The sequence below is a fragment of the Odocoileus virginianus genome, chromosome 1 (genome assembly GCF_023699985.2).
Source record: "Odocoileus virginianus isolate 20LAN1187 ecotype Illinois chromosome 1, Ovbor_1.2, whole genome shotgun sequence".
NCBI lineage: Eukaryota > Metazoa > Chordata > Mammalia > Artiodactyla > Cervidae > Odocoileus > Odocoileus virginianus.
In genome coordinates this window covers 40100217-40123077 of record NC_069674.1, presented here as the reverse complement: position 1 = coordinate 40123077, position 22861 = coordinate 40100217, and the positions used below count along the sequence as shown (strand labels likewise).

At 49.5% G+C, this 22861-nt stretch overlaps 1 protein-coding gene across 4 annotated transcripts in view; it reads right to left on the bottom strand.

Annotated features, from left to right (window-relative positions):
• The window catches only part of OGDH (oxoglutarate dehydrogenase), a 66982-nt gene that overhangs the window by 32603 nt on the left and 11518 nt on the right, over positions 1 to 22861 (bottom strand). For 2 of the 4 annotated variants that reach the window (XM_020893300.2, XM_020893302.2), the window contains exons 2-4: positions 21121 to 21369; positions 6645 to 6836; positions 4768 to 4858 (exon numbers count right to left, since the gene is read on the bottom strand). In XM_020893300.2, coding sequence (XP_020748959.1) covers positions 4768 to 4858; positions 6645 to 6836; positions 21121 to 21342 — 505 coding nt within the window. In that variant the 5' untranslated portion in view covers positions 21343 to 21369. Of the gene's footprint in view, positions 1 to 4542; positions 4646 to 4767; positions 4859 to 6644; positions 6837 to 21120; positions 21370 to 22861 lie in introns of all 4 variants that reach the window. The other 2 variants (XM_020893299.2, XM_020893301.2) reach the window with 1 other exon arrangement.

The following is a 22861-nucleotide window of genomic DNA, read 5'->3' as shown; positions in this document are numbered from 1 at the left end:
CCCCTGCAGGCGACATGCATGCGCCCATCATGACCTTAGCTTGGCCTGAGTCACTTGGACGATCTGATCCCAACTCTTCACTCACAGGCCTGGTGGCACCACAGGCTGCACACAGCAACCAATAAATGCTACGTAAATTGTTCTCCACTGCTCTAAAATTACTAAAGTAGAGTAAAATTCAACCCTATTTTTAGCTCACTCTTCCCAGCCATCAAGGGGACAAAATTCAACCAGAAAGAGCACTGTGGAAGGTCAGAAGGGTAGGGAGACTTCATGTCCTGCTGTGCTGGGGATGAACTAATCCACTTAAAGTAGCAAAAACATTGCCATAACTTGGACTTCTGAATTGTCTTTTTAACCTTGTAACTCAAGTTCATTTCCTAAGATTGACAATTTGCAAACATTAATGGTAAACAGAAGTTTCACGCCTTCTTCAGTTTTATTCATAGAATTTGAGTTCTGCTTTAATTATGTTTCAATTTGATATTTAAGTACATTTCAATTTTTTTTTTTTTTTGTCACCCTGAATAGTTATACTACAGAATCCATACAGAAGCCACTCGATGGCATTTTAAAGCTGGAATCTAACTCAAATGCTGCACTTGGAAGAGGAGAGCAAATTGAGGGTGAGAGTTAACAAGAACTTTCTCCACATCCTCACCCTGCCCAGGGCAGTCCCGCCTGGCCCAGAGACAAGACATCCTGATGCTCCTCCCCACCCCAGTGAAGCAAGGACTGGAGCCAGCGCAGGACTGGAGGCCCGGAGGTGGGAGTGCACAGGCTGCCTGCAATTGACTGGTTTCTACTTAAGGTGGCAACAACTCTGACCCCTGTCAAAAAGTCACACTCTTGGTCCTTCCTTAGGGTCAACCAGGAGAGGCCTTGCTAGGAAACCTGATCTGGCTTGGATACTTCCAGCAGCCCCCTAGGGAGGAATGTGGATCTTGTAACCAGGCATCTCAGGTTGGAGCTCCCAACCTTCCTCGACTGTATGTGTGGTCGACTCAGCCTGGTATAAGTTAAGATGCACTTCTGGGGACCTGGAACCCGGCCCCTAACATAACACATCCTGGCAAAAGGTCTCCTGCTCCTAGCAGTCACTGCACAATTCTAGAGCATAACCCACACCTAAAAAAATCCAACTGTTCTAACATTAATTTTTAGATTTACATAATAAATAATAAATCACTAACCCCACCATCTCAACTATATCTGTGCTGCATTCACAGTACAGTCTGTGTGCACACGTCTGATGGTAACCCTGACAGGTTGGGACTACCTTGGAGCTCTGCCTGGCAGCCGAGTCTGCGGTCTACCTGCTACCTGATAATTCTCTCTTCTCTCCACATGTCACTGCAAGGGTTGTGAGTATTTGGGGAAGAACTCAGTAAAAACTTTTCACATTTCCCACTTTATTTAAAAAACTCTGAGGGGACAGCAGCCCTGCTCGCCCTGCATATCTGTGCTGGCCAGCACTGCCCTTGGGAACGGCTTTCTGCTTCAACCAGGGCCGGAAGCTGCTCCTCTACCCCTGTGCTGCCTCAGTCACACCACCAAGTGCTCTCAAATGGATGGGGAGTAGTCACCGCCTGGGCCTTGGCTTCCCCACAAGGGAATGGAGGAACTGTGCCGCATATACCGGAGAGAGGAAAGATAGCTGGTAGTGTCGTGAGAGGGATGCAAGCCTGAGGACAGTGCTGTGTGACACAGCACACCCCTGCAGTCACTCACTCACCCAGACCACCATGCGGGCCACACTCACCATGCCTCGTGAGCTAGCCTGCTTTCTTGTCACTCAGGCTTCACCCCAGTCCTTTCTACTAACTGTGGCACCAACTCTGGGTTATTTGTTCCATTGCTCTATTTCTAAATATCCATTTTTTCCAGAGACATCAGCAGCTATTCATCTCAAAAGACTGTTAATAATCACAGTAGCTCACACCTTCAGGGAACTTAGTAAGCTCCAGGCACTATTTTAAGGAGTTTATTTAATACTGCTACAACCTTACTGGTGAGAGGACAGAGCTAGTCCTGGCAGAGACCGGCTTTCCATAGGAAGCTGGCTTGAGCTCAGGCCTGAGGGCTGGATGAAATGATGGGCAGGAGAGCACTCTAGGGACCGTCCAGTGTCCCCGAACAGAGTGATCCTGTTGATCCAGATGTTTTTGTAAAGACCTACATACATCAAGGGTGAGATAATTCAAGACTAATTTTCCTACAGATTCAAATATCAATACATACTGGGTTTACACTATTTCCATGATTTTTCTATCACACTATTTTGAATTCTCAGGATGAGAGGCACTTCTCTTCTGCAAAGGAGGGGGCTGCTCCTCAACTTTCTCCTGACATTTCTGATGGGCTCCCAGCCAGAGGATGAGCTCAGGAAGCTCTGGGGCCACCTCTGTGTGTCTCTGGTTTATAACACCCTCCTGTTGGTTCACCCTCACTGTGTTGATGCTGCACCTTAATGGAAGCACAGATACTTGGGGCACTGTTTCAGAGCTGACCGTAAGGGGAGATCAAGACGGCCTAGAAAGGACCCGAAAGAACGACAAGAGGCCCTACCTCTGCGCCTGCCCCCTGAGAGCTATGAACTGAGGAGGTGGGCAGCATCAACAGGGCTGGCAGCTCTCAGGCTTCACAGACTCCTGGGCTGGGATGGCCTGGGGGCTTCCAAGAAACCCTTGTGGGAGCCTGTCGGCCATGGTACATCCCACCCTGACTGGCCTCAGGCAGGACAGACAGGAGCTCTAGGCTCCCCAGGCAGTTCCAGTGAGTTGGGAACCACGGGGAAAGGTCTGAGCAGAAATCAAGAACCTGGCAATCAGGGATGGAGCAAGAACAGGGGAGATGTGGCGTCAGACACCCCCCACCCCCGTCCCATGCCTTTCTCATTTAAATGCTTGACTGTGCACAGGAACACCAGCCTCTGTGGCCCATGCCCTCAGGGTCCTTCTCCGGAGAGTCAGCCTCAGGGCACAGGATCTTGAGCTATTCCTCAGGCAGCCAGTGCTTGGGGGCTCACAGGCCTCCCAGGTGGGGTGGGGGTGGGAGGTCTGCCCTGCCCCAAGCACCTGGAGGTGGTGCCGATGGGCTTCAGCACAGATGAGTCCCAGCTGGGTGGGGTCTGGGTGCTTTCGGGGCTACGTGGTAAGAAGGAGGAGAGAGATTCCAAGTGTCCTGGGGGACAGTGGAGAGAAAAGCCCACCTCTGGGGTGCACAAAGCTGTCATCACTCAATAAAGCAGCAGGATTCAACTCACATCCGGCCAACAATCTGGACTGGCCCTATTTTATATTCAGAAGAGTTGATCTAATCTTTCTTCCAAACCTTTGTGTAGTTACAAAGTAGAAGAAACTCTGTATCCCCTAGGAGTGTTTCCAAAATGAAGACAGAGCAGAGACAAACCTCTAACAGCCATCCTGGGGCCAATGTTATTTGAACTCCAGTATTACCTGACTAAGGGCTTCCCTGGTGGCTCAGATGGTAAAGCATCTGTCTGCAATGCAGGAGACCCGGGTTCGATCCCTGGGTTGGGAAGATCCCCTGGAGAAGGAAATGGCAGCCCACTCCAGTATTCTTGCTTGGAAAATCCCATGGATGGCGGAGCCTGGTAGGCTACCTTCCACAGGGTCGCAAAGAGTGGGACACGACTAAGCGAGACCTCCAGTATTACCTGACTAGCTTTTCTCAACTCACAACCCAGACCCGCCTCTGGGGGGCATTACAGAATATTATTCAAGGGAGGCAAGTTCTGTCCCCTCCCAGAGCAGCGTTAGGCAGGTAGGTAATCATCAGTTTTATTAGCATGCACAGTGTTCCTCGTAAACAACCTGGCCATTTAAAAATTAGTCACGTCATCAATTCTGTAGCACAGGTTAGCAGCACGGTGACTTAGAGCAGGTTAACTTCTGAAAGCGACCACAGGTGTGAGCCCTGCCCGGCCCCTGTGCTCATGACAGAGGGGGTGCGGGGGTCGTGGCTACAACCGCCTGTGTGCCACATGCGCCTCCCTGCACGCGGGATGCCTTCCAAAGTTTCCTCAGTGTGATCACCGGCATTTGAGAATCGAGACACCCCAACTGCACCCCTTGCTCTGGAATTTGCCCCGTCAAAGGCAGGCTGCACTGTGCTTCAGGGCGTGTGACGACTCCGAGCAAGGCCCCATCTGGGCACAGGCTGCACTGCCCCGAGATTTGGAAACCGAAACCAGATGTGCCAGTCCCTGGAGTATCCTGGGGACCCGCCTGCCTGGGTGGGTCATGTCTTCTCTGTGCCATTAACCTTTTCTGCCCCCAAATTTCACTTTCCAATTTTCAGGCTTAGACAATTGAGCTCATATGATCTGGCTGAAAAGCTGAGATTAAAAATAACTTGCCCAAAACTCACTAAGGCTGCATAACTTATAAATGTCAAGTGATCAGAACGAAGGAAACTTAAGAGTCTTTCCCTTTCGCCTGTGGACGTCCTGGCTGCCATGAGCTGGGACACACAGAGAGGCGCCAAGCAGTGCAGCGCCGGCCGCCCTCAGACCCTCACCAAGTTTGTCTGTGGATGAGATAATATCAGCGGGCACGGAGGAGTCCAGATCAGCATCCAAAATTCCCAGGGGGTCCAGCTGTGCTACATGGTGCCCTCGTATCTACATGGGCCAGCGATGGAGAGGGAAGGACACACACAAAAGGACAGGAGAAAAAAAAGAGGGAAGGGGTAAAAAAAAAAGTAAAATTACATTAAAATTAGTGTTTACAGATTCATTCTCACCCACGTTTGAAGAAACAGTTACTGGAGCATCATCAAAATTTACACAACTAATTCCGAGAGGATCAAGTTTTGCAATGTGGTGACCCCTGACCTGGAAGCAATAATACAAGCAGTCATTAAGCAGGTCCTGTGGGCTGTGAGGGGGGTAAAAGTTACAACTGATCAAACCTTTCCCTGAGAGCACCAATTAACCCAAAAATAAGCCTTAGAATAGTTTATTTTAAAGCACTATTGGGCATAAAAGGCTTCCCAGGTGGCTCTAGTGGCAAACAACCTGCCTGCCAGCGCAGGAGACATAAGAGATGCAGGTTCAATTCCTGGGTTGGGAAGATCTCCTGGAGAAGGGCACGCAACCCACTCCAGTATCCTTGCCTGGAGAATCCCATGGACAGAGGAGCCTGGAGGGTTACAGTCCATAGGGTCACAAAGAGTCAGACGTGACTTAGCATGCAGGCATTGGGCATAAAAGCACTTCTATAAAAAAGGGATAAACTTCTCAGGTTATGATAAACCTGGAAGTCTAAAAGGACCCATTTCCTGGGATCCTGACACAGCCTTCCTGGATAAACAGAAATGGGAAATGCTTGGGACTTTAACTCGAGTATGAAAGCCACTCAGCTTAGAACAGCCTGAAGTCCCTCAGGAAGGTGCAGGTGGCACTGCTGTGGGGTCAGGGCAGTAAGCACAAGAGCAGGCAGCGGCACCAGGGACCACAGCGTCTGATCAGAACCATTTACAAACAAAAGGACAGGGAAAATCCCTCCCAACTTCCAAATTTGTGTCTTTAAGTCTTGGACATTTTATCCACAGTTTCCTGCTAGCAATTTGGGAAGAGGAACAGCTGTTGTGAAGTCACTGAAAGACTACAGAAATGACTGAGGCTGAATGAGTCAGGCAGTGGTCAGCACATATCAGTTGTGCCTCTTTTCTGTAGAAACGCCTGCTGTGAACAGCACCTGAGAGCACACGGCTATTTGTTCTCACTTGCCCTGGGGAGAAAGCCTGACTTGCCAGGCTCCCCCAGCAGGATAGATCCACTCTGTGCTGCCTGTCCTGACACTTGTGGCAACTGACCAGATAGGCAGAGGAGAACAGTCCATATGGCTGTTTCCAAGAAAGAGAACAGTGGAGGGATGAGGACTCCACAGTGGGACTCCCCTGCCAGGTTGCAGGGATGCCAGGAGAAGCAGCAGGGGAGCCTAGATTTTGGGGGCTCCCAGAAGGGCTGCTCCGGGCCCAACTGTTCCTCTTCTCCTTCTGAGAACTACTCACAGAGCAGATGGTAAGATCTGAATCCCAGGCTCTTCTCCATGCCAGGTAGATATCCTGGAAGGGGCTTCTGGGCTCTGAGCAAGGCCATGGAATCCACTGGTTCTGCCTGACCCTCCTCCAATGGGAATGCTTGTGGAGAGATGGCCCCTCTGGAGGCTCAGCTGCCCCTTCCTGCTTTTCCCTGCTTCCATGGACTCTGCTTCTGTCCCCAAACCCTACAGGTTTACCTTCTCTTTTTGTATTTGGGCATTAGCAACTGAGAAAGGGCAGTGCCTGAGGGAGCAGCACACCCTCGGGGTCACTGCTCCCTCCTGGGGATCAGCAGTTCCCTAACCACGTAGGCATGGAGTGAGCTTCCCTGCCCACAAATCATTCCTGCCAACTCATGGAAAGAAACACAGACAGGCGCCATGGGTGGCAGAGGATCTGCTCAAATGGCAAGAGGATGTCTGGGCTCCTTTTCTCCTGTCATATTTCATTTTTGCCTCCCTCCACCCCCAGAGCAGGAGAGAGTACCTAGTGTTTGGTGGGGGGTGAAAGTTAAACGACCACCTTCACTGGGTTGGCAAGGTGCTGTCACGGATGGCCGCCCACCGCCACCTTACCTGGTAAGCCCTGATGAGAGACTGCACCGCCAGGTGATCCTCCACCAGCTTGTCCACGTTGGGTTGGGCCTCCACCAGGGGCCGCGCTCTGGCCACAGCTGACAGGGAGCCCGGGCTCAGGGGGAGTGGGCTCTGGTAGGCGGTGCCTGGGGGTGCTCCGGCATTGGTGTTTCGGAAAAAAATGTCCCACGACTAAAGACAAAGAGGGAATACACGTGTCACTCCACTGCTCCCCTAATGCATTTTTAGCCAAAAAGAGAACCTCTCTTGGCAGGTAAGTCTTGATTATGTCCATCTACCAGTAGGCTGGTTGGGTCAACGTCTTCATACTCTGGACAGCCTGCTTCTACGCTCCGAGGGTGGGTCTCTCAGAGGCTGGGTCCCTGCTTTCATCATTTCCTCGTGATGGGCCTCCTCACCCAACCCCATGACACACATACCCTCCCATCAAAACCCCCAAGGCCCAAGGCCAGGCACCTCTGCCCCATTTGCGTGTGCCAACTGCTTCCACACGGGCAGCCCAGGAGGGGGTGACTGGAGGCCTTCCTGCCCCATCTGTCCCCTCCTGGTTATCTAGCAGACCAATGGTCTTAGCACTCCTGCCTGAAGGGCTACAACTGCTCCAGATCCTCAAACCCCCACTGGACCTCCTGAGGGGGACAGAAGGTATTTAGGGCTGCATTCTAGACCCCAGGGGCTTGGCACAGCCTTCAGGGCCCAGGCCTAACTGCTCATGCTCACTCCCTGAACACAGAACAGAATCAGGGCCTGTATGTGAGAGGCAGTCCAGGGCTCAGATGCGTGAAGCCTCAAGGGTCCCCTCACTGACCCCTAGAGAAATAGCCATGTCTGTGCTTCAGGAGGCTGCTCAGGAGTTAAGAGCTCAGATTGTGTTGTCAGGGGCAGAACCTTAATTCTGAGCTTTGAGATCCTGGCAAATAACCTAAATTTATGTGCTCAGTTTTTTTCATCTGTAAGATGACAAAAAGAAAAAAAATCTATATTCTTCATAGTTTTTTTTTTTTTTAAATAAAGACTAAAGGCATTCAGCACACAATCTGGTAGGCAGTTCATATTACTGGTAATAACTGATAATACTACTGGCTTCAGTCTCCTTTGTGCTAATGTGAACTAACTCCTCTTCCTATTATTTCTGACTATTTTGTGTAGGATTCTTTTTTTTTTTTTTTTTTGGTCAATGCTGTGTGGCTTGTGGGATCTTAGTTCCTGACCAGGGATTGAAATTGTTCCCCCTGCAGTGGAAATTCGGGGTCCTAACTACTGGAATGCCAGGTAACTCCCTGATTCAATTTATAATTTGCACAGATACTGTGAGCTATAATAGTTTATCTTAGACGAAGATGTGAGGTTTTAAAAAAACGCAGAAGTCAGAAAAACTAAGACTTAATAAACCTTCACTGCAAAAAAATATACAGTAAAACTCAAGCAGTTTAGACTCTGGAGAAGGAAATGGCAACCCACTCCAATATTCCTGCCTGGAAGATCACATGGACAGAGAAGCCAGGTGGGCTGTAGTCCATGGGGTCACAAAGAGTTGGACACGAATTAGCAACTAAATGGCAAGAGCAGTTTAGAAACATGAAAACACTGTCTTTCTTCTCTGCCATGCGTTCTTCCAGTTTCTAAGGTTCTTCTGTCAATGAACTCTGGTGAGACTCCTTGAAAAATCTGGAGAGGAGAAACTTGACTAGATTTGTGTGCACCTTCCTAGTAAATGCGGCCAAGATGTTGTTCAGATGGGCTTGTCTGGGAGCTTGCACAGGTACCAAATGGGTCTGTGTCTGGGCAGAAACCTGGAGATTGGTCCTAAAGATCTTCTGGCTTTTTCAGGCAAGTTCTTTATGACGCGTAGACAGATGACTTGGACGGTCCAAGAGACGGCTGCATGCTACTGCCAAGTCACAACCCTCTTGGGATGGGCATCGGCCTGGAACATCAGCAGCCCAGCCTCTCACTAAAAGTGTTTCTGAGGGGAGTGCTCCAGAACATTTATATCATTCTAAAATAAGAACATATTCCTTTTGTATTCAGAAAAATTAATTAAAAAAATCCAACTATTAGGGAGATGATTATACAACATGGTAAATACATGAAAAAACAGAACTGTATACTTTTTTTTTTATAACTGTATACTTTTTATGTGAATTCTATCTCAGTAACAATTTTAAAATGCTTTAACAAATCTCACTATTCAAAGTTTTAATTGTTTTTACCGTTCTAGTTACTTTTTAAGTTTGTCAGTTTATGGTAGAAGGGAGATCTGGGGTTCTCTTGCGGCACCAGCCATAACACTGACTGTAGAGAACATCACATCATGCAACCTGACAACCAAGGGCATTCTTCGTCTGGGGCGTGGAACTCCAAGACCAATCTCTCCCTCTGAGTTCTCTAACAGGAGTAAAAGCAGTATGTGACCAGAGAAAGCAACTGACTTACTCCTGTGAGAGAAAAAGAGAGGATGTCTCAGGATCAGCAGCCTAGGGCAAGGTAAGGCTGCCCCGAGCTCGGCATCCACCTAGTTCCTTATGAGAGCCTAAGGAGCAGACATGCTGAACACCCCCCCCCCCAAACATTTCACCCCCCCCAAACATTTCCAACTTTGTGGAGCTTGAACAGCAGGCCATGCAAGCTCCACGCATTCTGGGAGCAGCTCTGGCCCAGGGCTCTCTGTGGCTCCCACCCATGCCTCCAGTAGCCGAGGGCCTGGACTACAAGGAGCCCTGCTGACATAGCAGGCAATAGGGCAAGAGTCAGCCCAGCCTTGCACGCCAAGAACCAGCAGCCTTGTAAAACCCGATCTGGTTTTTGCCCCCAGCTGGTTCTGGCACTGGAGTCCCCACCCTTACCTGTGTCTACACTAAGTCCTGTTATGGACACACACCCTGGGGCTCTAAGGGGGGGGGTGGGGCCAAGCCTCTGGAGAGCAGCACACTTTCTTCAAGCCTTAAACACCATCTTCTGCCTTACAGAATACATGAAGATGTGTCTGAAATGCAGTGGCAATTGCCCAACAAGACCTTGGGTAGAGAGGGTCCCCTTGCTGCACGCCAACCCCTCATCCTGAGGGGCACCAGCTGCTAAAAGATCCAGAGCCAAAAGGCATAGCAAAAACCACAAGTTCATCTCTCTTCAGAAAAATCATCTTTGACTAACAAGAACATTGGTGGCAGCTGCAGCGGTGGGGGGCGGGGCGGGGGGGGGGCAAGTTATCAACCCGATGCTCTGAGCACCTGGAATGCCAACCACACCTTCCTGGGAAAGGTGCAGGTAGGCAGGACTGACACAGAGCGACCACCAGGCAGAGATGCTGATCAGGTTAAGTGAGTCAGAGCAGGGCAACCCAAGGATAAACAGCATCTCTCAGGCTGGCTTACCCTTGCCAAAGCCAGCAGACAAAGAAATCAAAGAATTTCCAGGGCTGACACCCAGAGGGCACAGGCCAGGCAGACAGACTATAGGACCTTCCAGTCCAGGACCAGGGAGGCGGGGGGAAATCGCAGTTATCGGGCCTCCTCTCTCTGACCTTCTTTTGTGCTTGGGATAAAACTCCAGGTGATTTTCAATTGGCTGAGGACAACAACGACGGAAATTCTGCTCAAGCTGGAGGCAGTCAGAAAAAACTGGTTCATACCGGTATTGCAGAGAGCTGGGAACCATTGGGAAAGAATATGCCAGGAATGCAGCGTCCTCCTTTCCTGTAATTCACCCCCACCGCCCGCACCACCAGCACACAGCAGCTGGTGTGCAGTTCTGCTCCCCTGCAGCTTGGCCAGGCCCTCCCCCACGAGTTCCAAGCAGGAGGGGCGGGCACCTGCACTAGGTGACTGCCCAGCCAAGGAGCCCACCCCAACAACCAGCAAGCCCCCCTTCACCAGATCTGATCACTTGGTGACAGAAAATTATTGGTTGCACACAGTTTGCAAAACCTTTGCACTGCAACTTAAAGCAGGTAAAGTTTAATGAAGTCAGACCTCCAAAAAAGCTGATTTTAAAAAGGCTGTGAAACATTATAAAGCAATTATACTCCAATTTAAAAAAAAAAGCTGTGACAGTGAAGGTCAGTTTTTGGCTTGCAGGTTCCACCAGCCCTGGGACTCTGAGCCACGCTTCCCCTCCCTGCTGCACTGTTCCCCAGGGTGCCCCTTCTACCCCACCTCCCCTACACCTGTCCTAGCTTCTGCATTCATTCAGACGTCTGCACACCCCACCCTACCCCCACCCCTGCTGCCCAGGACACTCATCTCCAAGATGTGATGCATGGCTTTGTCACTATCTGGAGAGGATTTCTCTTTGGATAATCGCAGCCCTCATGTGCACACATCTCAGCTTGACACTTTATTTACCTGTGTGCGTACCTGCTGCCAGTTCTGACTCTCTCCCCGGCAGAAGCTTCCCCACTGCCAGAACCAAGTGTCTGCAGATCTGCTGCAGGGACAAGTGACCATGAGGCTGAAGTGATGGGTCAGTGGGGTGCCCTTCCCAAATGAAGAGACAGGTGACCACAAGGCTGAAGTGACGGGTCAGTGGGGTGCCCTTCCCAAATAAAGAGAAAGCTTCAAGAGGATGCCTGTGTGGTTCCACGTGCTCCCTGCACCTAGAGCTTCACAGCCTTGATACCGTGGAGGTGAGCAGTCCTGGCCCTCAGAGGAGCTGTGGGGCTGGCCACCCACCTCCCGTGAGTGGGTTTAAAGCCACCAACCTGTTGCTGAAACAACTTAAACCAAAATATGATAGATTTCAAGTACAAATAAGGATAACATTCCGGTTGAAATGAAACCAGAGTTCTTATGTTTACTTTTAGATAACTAAAGGCATTTAGGAGCAGGCAATGGCAACCCACTCCATTACTCCTGCCTGGAAAATCCCATGCAAGGAGGAGCCTGGTAGGCTGCAGTCCATGGGGTAGCTAGGAGTCGGACACGACTGAGCGGCTTCACTTTCACTTTTCACTTTCATGCACTGGAGAAGGAAATGGCAACCCACTCCAGTGTTCTTGCCTGGAGAATCCCAGGGACGGGGGAGCCTGGTGGGCTGCCGTCTATGGGGTCGCACAGGGTCGGACACGACTGAAGTGACTTAGCTTAGCAAAGGCGCTTAACTGCAGTACATGAAGCTTTGTTTTCAAAAGCCCTCACTCCTCCTATACTGCTCCATAAAACCTCCAAGACTTCTTACACAGGCCCGATGGGTTTCCCCTGAAGTCACCAGTCCTCTTCTCCCCTATAAGGGGGAGCTCTTCAAAGCTCCAAACACTTCTCTAATGTCTAAGGAAGTTGGTCCAGTGCCTGGCATGTAGGAGGTGCTCAACATACCTGCTGAGTTAAGGTCAGACAGGACCAGGCTCCTTCACATCCTGATAGGTGTGGTGTCGGATGCAATGTCAGGTACACTGGTAGGGCTGGTGTGATGTCAGGTGCTATGCTCAGCAGGGTATCAAAAATGGTGCCAGGGGTGTCAGCTGTGGTGCTGGGGGCGGTTTCAGATGCAGTGTTACGTGGGATGCCCAGTACACTGTCTGGAGAGGTACTAGACATGGTATCAGGTATAATGCTAAGCGCTGTGCTCGGCGGGGTATCAGGTGCGGTGGTGGATGTGGTGTCAGCTCTAATAACGCGGAGCGTCCAGAGTCCTCATCTCAGACGAGGTGCTGACCTCAGGGAGGGTGGCAGTGCTCACCAGGGGACACGGGTGTCAGCGGCTCAGTTAGACAAGCAGACTTTACCCTGTTGATTGTCAGCAGATTGCAAGAGTCTTAGGGCCAAGTTCCTGACTGTGAAGGTCATGAGAGATTTGTTCACAAAGGGTTTGGTTTTGGAGGGGTCACAAACACACTACCACAGGCCCTCTCCCCCGCTTCAAAGGCCTCCAATGTGTGTCAGATATGCAGACCAGTGCAAGTGTGTGACCTCACGGGGCCACGCACATGTTGAGCCCACAAGAGGGGGCCTGCCTGCTGCCTGCCCACTCAAGTGGGTTGGGAGCCCCAGTCCTGCCCCCTGCAAGCTGGGTAAGTGCAAGTCACTTCAGCTGTCTGCCTGATTCCTTGCCTATAAAAGTACGGAGCACAGACTACTTAGGAGGACAGCCCTGTTATGTGTGTAGCATTTTACACCCTTAAAAAAAAGCACCTGCAGGTATACTCATATTTGTTCAAGAAACTGATGATCAAAGCTTAACCCCAGTGTTGCTAATGCTTCTTCTAGCTGCTCAATTCTGTGACTCTGGGTTCTGGACCGACCAGACTGTTTTCTCTTGTCCAAAGTCCCCTTCTGATGCCACTCCTGCTGCCAACCTGCCGTCTCCACCCTCCCTATGGAACAATCCTCATCCACCTGCATTAGGCACCCTGGTACAGAACATGATGTCACCTAATAGCCACCACCACCCTGTGCTGGGCTCTCTGCCAAGGACCCTGACATAAAACCAGCCTGGGCAGTGGGTGTGGGAGCCTCTGGCCACTTCTTGGATGGACCAAACCCCAGGCTCAAAGGCCATCACAACTGATAAATGAAAGACTGCCAGGTCTGGACGTCAGACCCCAGCACTGTCACAAACAACTGTTTCACTGTGTTCTGATGCTGACAATGCTTTTCAACTGCCATAAACATGAGATTCAGGGGAACAAGTGACCAAGAAAAACTTATGTGTGGCCAAATAAGGGTTTGGCGGGTTCAGGCTAATTCAGTCAAATAAATGGACAGGCAGTGGCTACAATACTTTGGCCACCTGTTGCGAAGAGCTGACTCAGTGGAAAAGATCCCGATGCTGGGAAAGATTGAAGGCTGAAGGAGAAGGGGACAACAGAGGAGGAGATGGTTGGATGGTTGATGGACATGAGTTTGAGTAAGCTCTGGGAGTTGGTGATGGACAGGGAAGCCTGGCGTGCTGCAGTCCATGGGGTCACAGAGTTGGGACACACATGAGCGAATGAACTGAACTGAGTGGCTCCTGAAGCCACAGACGGTCACCTATGACTTGCTGGCTGGCCAAAAGATGCGGCTCCTCAAGGACCCCAGTGCCCTGGAGAGAGTGGGCACCTCTCTGAGGCTGTCTGTCTCCCGAGTCACCCCACACAGGGCTCCTCCAGCTTAGAAAGTGTACATTATTTCCTAAGCACCCAGCTTTCTGTGCACACCAGCCCAGCTACCGTATGGAGCCGAATAATTCATGTTTCTGCACTGGGCAGTGTCTACCACCCTCCTGGTGTGCGCCATCTGTGCTAACTGCTGGGCTCCATGCCTTTTCTGAAAACACCACGTGTGACTGTCCTAACGTCCCGATGACACGATGCCCATGGTGAGGGGAAGAGGAGGTCCTTGGTGGACCGCCACAGAACCTTCACCAAAGGTTCGTGCTTCAGAGCTAAGCAGTCTTGAAAGACACGCACAATGCTGGGCTTCAGACCCCTCCAACCAAGGCAGGGCCTTGTTTAAACCATCCCCAGCTGAGGAAGGGCAGGGTCATGCCTCGACCCAGCTCACTACCCACCACCATGTCTAGAAGGAACCAGGATCTGGGCCTGCCAGACCTGTCACCACAGAACTATTTCTATAGCTAAAACCAGGGGCTCTGCTTGGGGATTCCTCAACCACAGAAGCCAAGTGAATTGTGCTTCATTAGAGCAATGCCGTGTTTTCTTTTTAAAACCACAGTGTTGTACAGGCAAGAGAACATCTCCAGACAAGTTCTACTATCTTCTCTCTGTATCCCTGTGCAGGTAAAATGTCAATAAACACACAGGATTAGCAAAGAAAAGCCGTCCTGCCTTAGCCCTAACTGCTGATTGGGGAATGATGCATCCTGAGTTCCTCCTCCAGACTAAGGGTGGGGGCCCCATCATATCATTATGGAAAGCACTGTGGTAAGCTGCCCAGTGGCCATGCATCCTCCCAGGTCCACACAAAGGCCCCCTGCAGGGGTTGGGAGGCTCCTCCACTGGAGGCGTGTCCCCGGGGACGACCTGAGATTTGTTTTGACCACAGCCATGGGTGGTCAGTGTGTAAGTTCTGGGCTGGAGGAGGCCAGCAGGCTCTCCTCCCCTCCCCTCTCCTCTCAGAGATACGCTGAGGCCTTGTGAGGGGGTCGCTCTGGTCCCTGGATGATGGCAGGGCCCAGCGAAAGGCTAGCACCAAACGCCAAATGTGAGGGGATCCTTTGTGGGGCTGCAGCCTGGCTGAACCACAGCTGCACAGGAGAAAGACTTCACTGGTGGTGTTTTGAGTTGCTAGGTTTTAGGGTTATTTATGTACACTCACAGGAACCAGATTTTTATTGCAGTAAAATATTATATGCAGGACATTTGTGACTTCTCATGAGCAGTCTTCCTGGGATTCCTCAGCAAGTGAGAGCCCATGCCCTCTGCCTGGCTGTCTGCAGCCAACAATGCATTCTGTCAACTCAGGGTTACAACTTCTGAGGGCAGACATGCGGGACCACAGAGGGCATCTGATCCCCCACATGCCTTGTGGGCACCGAACATGGAGGACCCAGCCCAGCCAAGCCAAGCCTCGGCCCATAGAGAATTGTGTGTCTGCAAGTCATAACCACTTAGAAAGAAGGCCCTAAACTTACAACCTGCTCGCGGACAGCAGAGCCCAGAGCCTGGCAGACCGTCAGTGGGGCCTGGTACAGATGGAACAAGAAGAGCCAGTGGCCCAGAGGCTCTGAGCTGATGCTGATCACCAACCACAACAGCTCCTTTCTGGGAAAAGCTCCAAAGGACCCCTCCCTCTGAAAACGTTTCCTTCCTTCCTTCCTCAGAAAGGAGGCGCCGGGGGAGTGGCGGGATGGAGCTCGCTGCTCCCTCCTTAGCAGCTGACCCAGCCCCAAGGACGACGGCCCTTTCTTGCTCCTGGTATCCTCCTTCCCCTTGTGGTCACTCTGGATCCCTCTCTGCAGTTTTCATTGACATTTAAAAACCCACTATCTTTGCTTAACATACAGTATGAAAGGGTGATCATTAAAAAGTCACGCTCCCAGAGATGCAGCATGCTTTTATTCCAAGCCCGCCTTCCTCTTGCCACAGGCTCAGCTCTGTCAGCGCCCGACGCCCTCACCCTCTTCCAACCACCGAGGGGTCCACGCCCCCACAGCGCTTCACAAAATAAGCAAACACTCCTCTGCTTGACCCCTGGGGCCTCTCAACGCATGTCGTAGCTCAAATTTTTGGTTTTCACATGCTGCCTTTGGCTCCAGGCACCGAGCCTCGAAGGACCCTCTCGAGTGTCGCTGAGTGCCCCGAGTGTCCCTCTGCAGTGCCTTTCCTGGGCACAGGCACACTGTCCCTGGTCAGGCCCCTTCCTTACCTAACTTCAAAGTTCAGTATGACTGTCACTTCCCTTCAGAAGCCGGTGGGGTTTACCCTGTGTTCTAACTGTGCTGTGCTTATAGAATTTTCACAGGCCTGCGAGCTAGAGGGCCCTGAACGCTCACACCTCCTGACAGCAAACTCAGTCCTCCAAAAAAAAACTGTCATGAGCTGCAAACTGCCACACATGTAAAGTGAAGGCGCTGCTTCATGACCCCTACACTTTTCAAAGGTGCAAATTTTATTTCCCTGATTGCATAAACATAAATCTTTTAAGAGTAAAACACCATACTGAAGTTAGGGAGGATATTCTTCGCAGTTTAGTCCATTTAACACAAAAAGTCACCAGGGTTGAGATTCCTCCTGATTAGGAAGCTCAGTATGGAGGAACTTCAAAATGCAATTGAACAGCCTTGTTCACTGAAAGCCTATTAAGCATACCATGTGTATGTTTTTCTTCAAGGCCAGCAGAGAACTAGAGCGCACCAAGGTTGTTTTTAAAGTGCAGCCAAGACAGTTTCAAGTGGCAGGATGAAAAGGAATGGTGTCACTGCATACTGGGGACAACGCATATCTGTTTCTGCTTTGCTTGTCTGGTTCAATTACAGAAAATTACAGGATTGTGTTTTATGAGCAGGGAAGAAAAAAGGAGAACAGCGTGGGCCTGAAGGGCGGCGTAGCCAAGCTCAATGAGGTGGGACCAAGAGTCTGGAATTCACACCTTGATCCCTACAGAGGTCCTGTCGTGACCATGCTAGACAAGAGAGCTGTTATTACACTTGGCAGCAGGCTGGCAAAAGGCAGGAGAGGAAATGGACTCAGCAGAGGAGCAAGACAGGCTTTCAGGAAGTGGGCAGAGGTCATTCTGAAGGCCAGGCAGGGGAAGCAAGCTCTAATGGACAAAGGACAGTGTGCAGGCCCAATCAGAAGGGGCAGGGAGGGCACCACGGGGAGGAGAAGGCACAGGGCCTGAGGCAGGGTCTTCCCAGGCAGGGTTGACACCACATGATGCCTGTGGGTGGGGTCCTCTGAGGTTCAGCAGCTCTCAATTACCTGTTTGTCTAAAACACTAACAAAGACAATGTGGCTTTGACTCTGTATTTTAGATGTAATTAAAAATAAGACGTCACAATCTGACTTACCCCCAACATGGCCAAGACCTTAATGAGGGGGGGCTTTGCATGCTGACAGACCAAGCCCGGCTGAAGGTTCCTAAAAGGGTCATGTAGTGAGCTGCACTTGACAAGGTGTTCAAGACTGAAGTGCAGAGGCTGGACTGGAGAAAACGATAGGGAAGAGATGGCTGTCCAAGAAAGGACCACACCAAAGGAGAGGAAGACAAGAGTACAAAGGCAGGTCCAGGGCTGATCAGGTAATTGGGCACAGAGGTGCAGGGAGTGCCCAGGGGCTTTGCACCCCTGAACTGCTTGATTACTACAAACATAACTTTCATAATTAGACATCTAGAAATAAAAGTCTTCTTTAAAAATAGAGATATGACAAAACTATAAAGTAAATTATAAACTAAAAGATGAAATACAGACTGAGAATCAGACTACAGTATTAGAGAACTGCCTTGCTAATTTTGTTAGGTATGGTTAAGAAACCATTTCCTTGTTAGAGTCACTCAGGTTCATTCATGACAGAAATAACAATGGTTTGAGATTTGCCTTGATAAACACAAGTGGGGAGTATTTTACAAAACAAACCAACAAACAGAAAAGTAAGTAGGGAAGAAACAGATTTTTAAGAACTGGCAAAGTGTAGAGAGCTACTGAAGTTGGGCACTGGGTCTCCTCGTGGAGGTTCATTTTACATTCCTGTCAACTGGGGGGCGGGGAGAAGCACAATGTTAAGAGTTGTGAGTTACATTTTATTTGGAGCAAAATGAGGCCTATAGCCAGGGAGTCAGCATTTCATATAGCTCTGAGAAACTGCTCCAAGGAGGTTGAGAGGTGGTCAGTATATTTGTAATTTTGGTGAAGGGAGAGTATATGCAACCAAGCACTTATTTTTTGCAGAAGGCTGATGCTAATCTTGTGAAGGTTACTGCTAGTCACGAGGAACAGACGTCACTATGAAGGAATTTAGTGCTTTTCTAGATATGAGGAGATGAAAGAACTGGGTTCATAAAATCTTCCCTGGAAAATAATCTAACTATCTGAAGACCTGTCCTGCCAGTTTTTTCCAGAGCCCAGAGCGCCTGCTTTCTGACCTCCTCCTTGAACTCCTTTCAAGCAGTGTTGAAGGTTAGTGGTTGCAGAGGCTCATAATTTGATCTCTGGAGAGGCAGACAGCAAGTGCGAATTTGCAGTTGACACTCCTACTACATGTTTGAAAAGGTCATAAAAAGTTTAAGAAATAACAGGAGAGCAGAGAAGCAGAGATGCTAAATGTGTTCTGTTTCTGCTGAAAAAAAGTCCAGTCCTAGCAGTTCCCTGTGAGCCCTCTGCAAACGGAGGGAAGAGCACAGCAACTGAACCAGCTCTCGGGCAGGGAGTCTGATATCCCCTATCTGATGCAGAAATGAGAGATCAGAAAGATGATCAATCCAAATCTTAAAAGCTAATTTTCTTTATATCTCCCTAAACTATTTTTTCTAACACAAACCAAAATAAAGCATTTTTTAACAAAGTCAACAATTTCCAAGATCTTTTGAGTGTCATAAATGCCTCTGAAAATCTGAGCAAAGCTCTGGGATGTCTCCGTCAAAATATAAGCACACATCAGTTATTGGGCTTAATTCAATGTAGAGAGGTGATCAAGCCCACTTTGCTGGGAAGCCCGAGAAGGGGCACTGCCACTCTAAACGTCCACTCATTTATACCATCCTGTCCCTCTCCCTCTAGGATATGCTAAGTCCCCTGGAGAACCTGACAATAGAAATCAGCAGATAAAATCTGACCCAAAGATGCCAACCTGCATGTATTCTCTTATTAAACTACAGTTCTTTTTAGAGATCCTTTACCCACACCCCTGCAGAGTCTCAAAGAGGTGCTTGCTCTGACCTGTGGAGCCCAAGGAACCAACCCTCACTCTAGAGTCTTCCTCAGAAGGCTGCATCAGTTTTGTTAGTAGTCCTCTCACTGTGCTATCCTCACTCTCAGGACAGATGGACTCTGTGACCATTCCACCCAGTCTGAGAGCCCCCAAGTTATTCCCAGTCATCACATGCTACCTTTCTTGATGCTATGTGATAAAAATACTTTTTAAGAATTGGTAGGGGAAAAAAAAAGAATAAGTGGAGCAAAGAGCATTTTTAGGGTGGTGAAAATACTCTGTATGATATTGTAATGGTGAGACATGTCATTATGTATTTGTCCAAAACCACAAATGGATACCACCAAGAGTGAACCCTAATGTAGACTATGGGCTTTGGGTGATGATGACATGTCAGTGCAGGTTCATCAATTATAACAAACATTGTAAGTCTGGTGGGGAATATTGATGGTGTGGGAGGCTGCATGTATAGGGTCAAGGAGTATATGGCAAATCTCTGTACCTACCCCTCAATTTTGCTGTAAACCTAAAACTCCTCTAAAGAGTAAATCTTAAAAAAAAATTTTTAAGCAATAATAATGATAATGATATTAACACAAATACTAATAATGGTGACAGTCCCTGTGATGGTTTCAGCTCCACTTTTCAGAGCTCTGCACCAGAGAGTGGTGTGCTTCTTCACTGCAACCCATTCCCATGACACATCCACATATGGACACCCCCAAGCCTAGATCCATATTACCTTGTAAGAGCTCATTCCGGTGCTATTCCCTCCTAAACCAAATAGAACTTAAGAAAACTTGTTTGGTTCTACAAAGAAGTTATATCTGAGAAAAGGAAGGTGAGGAACAGCCTGGACACGAGACAGAGTCTGATTCCAAAACCTCTGGGCTAAGTTTATTTGAAAGAGAACCTTGTAGCAACTGTCCTCAGGAACTGCTAATATCTGACATCACTGGCAGGGCCAGTTTTATAGAGAACTTCTTTCTGGGTGGTCCATTTGTCTACCGTCTTGGGAGACACACCCCAGATCTCCTCCCATAGAAAACCAGATCTCATGTTGCTCAAGGAGCAATGCAGCTTCCAGGTTGCCAAGAAAACAGGGAAGGGAAAAACCTGGCTAGATGCCCTCCTTTGCTGGGCAAGGAGGTTCAGACCAAGAGGTGGCATTCCTGATAAAACAGGGCTGGGGGCTCCCGCAGTCACACAGACATATCCAATCCTAAATGTCACTAACACTTCAGGGTAAAGGGTAAAGATTATACCCAAAGGCCTTACAGAAGCAGGCTGCTTTTTGAAGACAAATCCCTAAAATTCACAAGGAAGGAAGAGGCCAGATCAACAGAGATGGCAGCCAGCCTCTGATGGGCACTTCCTCTATGTAGACCCTGAGCAACTCGCATATACTGTCTCCTCAGATCTCCCCACACCCTGCAAATGGGCCACAAGGAGCTGAGCAGCTTGGGGACCCATCCTCTAGCGCCTGCACTGGGCCAGCTGCATGACCTGAAAGCCAAGAAACAGTTATCAAAACTCATAAATATCCCTGGCCAAAATGCTCTGAAGAAGTTCTGCCACCAGGCATGCTCTGCATCAAGTAAACACGTGAAGGGAGAGGTTCTAAATAGCCTCATACGTCAACACAGAGAAATTAAAAGGAAGCCTTCACAGAATTTACTTTCAAATAAAGGAGAGGGACATGAACGTGCTGATCTAAAATGTCATTTGTACAGAAATCACATCAGATGGTTTTCAGGTGATCCGAGGACAGTGGGATGGAGGAGCTTCCTGAAGGTCCTTCCTTCCGTGTGCTTCCGCTGTCCTGCAGCAGCCTTGGTGATGTCCTGGGAGCGGAGCAAGTGCTTCGTCACCTCCATGGGGGTTTAACATGTTGGCTGTCCCAGGAAGCAAGGCCTTGAGCACGCCGCACATGGAGAGAGGGAAATGCCCCTCCAGAGAAGGTGGTTCCTGTTGGGCCTGGGCTGACGGTCGAGTTGGGCTGATGCAAAGAACTCGAGTTGGTGGGGCTTCTAGCCGCCTGCCTAACTTCCTTCTTGAGGGTCCTCAGAACACATGCACTTACCTGGACGGCCAGCCACCACCGGCCAAGACTCCAAACACGAAGACACCTGCTCCTTTGAGCCTTACCTTGTGTACACTTTTGGGGTTTTCCAACCAAGCATAGTACATTTCCTCCACATAGTTCGAACTAGTCCCGCTGAGGAAAGGCTCCGCAGCAACGGGGGCAGTATAGCACCGTATCTGCCCAAACGTCCTAGCTGCTGCTGGTCTGTTTTGTGAAAATGTCTTCACAGTCTGGGAAGCCGTTAACGGCCTCAACTTAGCAGCACAAGTCCTTAAGTGAAACATTCTTGTCCTGAAGTCTCTCACGACTGTCTGCACCAAAGAAAAGAAAGAGAAGTTAGAAAGCGCATTTTAGCAGACAAGGCTACTAGGGGGAAATCCTCTCAGACTTTGGCTGGAGGAGAAAGAGTCTGCAAATGCATGTGTGGCTGCGTGTTCTGCTTTAGAGAGCATGGCAGAGCGTGAGGTAGTCAAGCGGACCAACCGTCTACATACAGGGCCTGCACTCGACGTGGGGAGGTAAGCGCACGGCTGCAGAGGCCGTGCAAGGTCTTCACTTGCAAGTTCGACCTAGTTGGAGGGCTACGAGACATCATGACGGGGCGCTTCCCTGGTGGCTCGGCAGCAAAGAACTGCCTGCAATGTAGGAGATGCACGTTCAGAAGTCAGAAGATCTCCTGGAGGAGGAAATGGCAACCCACTCTAGTATTTTTGCCTGGGAAAGCCCATGGACAGAGGAGACTGGTAGATCCCTACAGTCCCTGGGGGGTCACAAAGAATTAAGACACAACTAAGCACATTTAAGTTTATATGTTGTGTAAAACAACTATAGGAAAAGGCAACAAGGGTGAATTTAGGATTAGGTTAGTATTAACTGCAAAAGGAGAAATACCTTTTAATCTATCCGGAGATTACCGAGCCCTGCTGGACTCTTGGTATTCTGCAGAACACAGAGACACTGGGAAAATATTTTGCTCACCCTCAAATAAATTATCTTTGAGCAGAAGAAAAAAATATACTAAAAATTATTACAGCAAAAGCACTGAGCACCTGAGAGGCACAGAAAATACCAACAAAACTCCCTGGGAGAACCCATTTCTCCTAAGTGCTCCTTTCCAGCAGCCAGGAAAGTTTGGGGAAGGGCAGAGACAACAGGGAAGACTTTGCTCTGAAGAGGAGGGGAAGGCAGGGATTCTACATATAAGAATCAGTAGGAAGAAAGATCAGAGAGATGGAAAAGTTTGAAGAACACAGGGGAGGAGCAAGAACTGTCTTGGCCAGCAGGAGGAATGGACTAGCTGGACGGCCAAGGGTCTGGATGCCACGTTTCCTAAAATTGGAGCCAGGAGAGGGCAAACAAGGGAGGCAGGGGGCTCTGCAAGACAAAGGCATGGGCAGCAATGACCACAGAAGAGTCTGCCTACCTCGCTCCACTCTACAGTCAGTAGCTTGACCTGTTAGGTCTCTTCCAAATCTACCAACTCCCTCAAGGCGGGTGTTAGCTCTTCTGCTTTATAGGTCACCTTTCTGAGTTTGTTTACATTTTCCCCAAGGTTGAATGGACCTTGAGTTTGATGGTTGTAATTTTACTAAATCTAATATAACTCTAACTACACTATCCACTTTACGAAAGCAGCTGATGCATCCACTAGACTATGAAAGAGTTTAGACTGTCTGGGTTGGGAAGGTCCCCTGGAGGAGGGCACGGAATCCACTCCAGTATTCTTCCTGGAGAATCCCCATGGGCAGAAGAGCCTGGCGGGGCTACAGTCCATAGGGTCGCACAGAGTTGGACACGAATGAA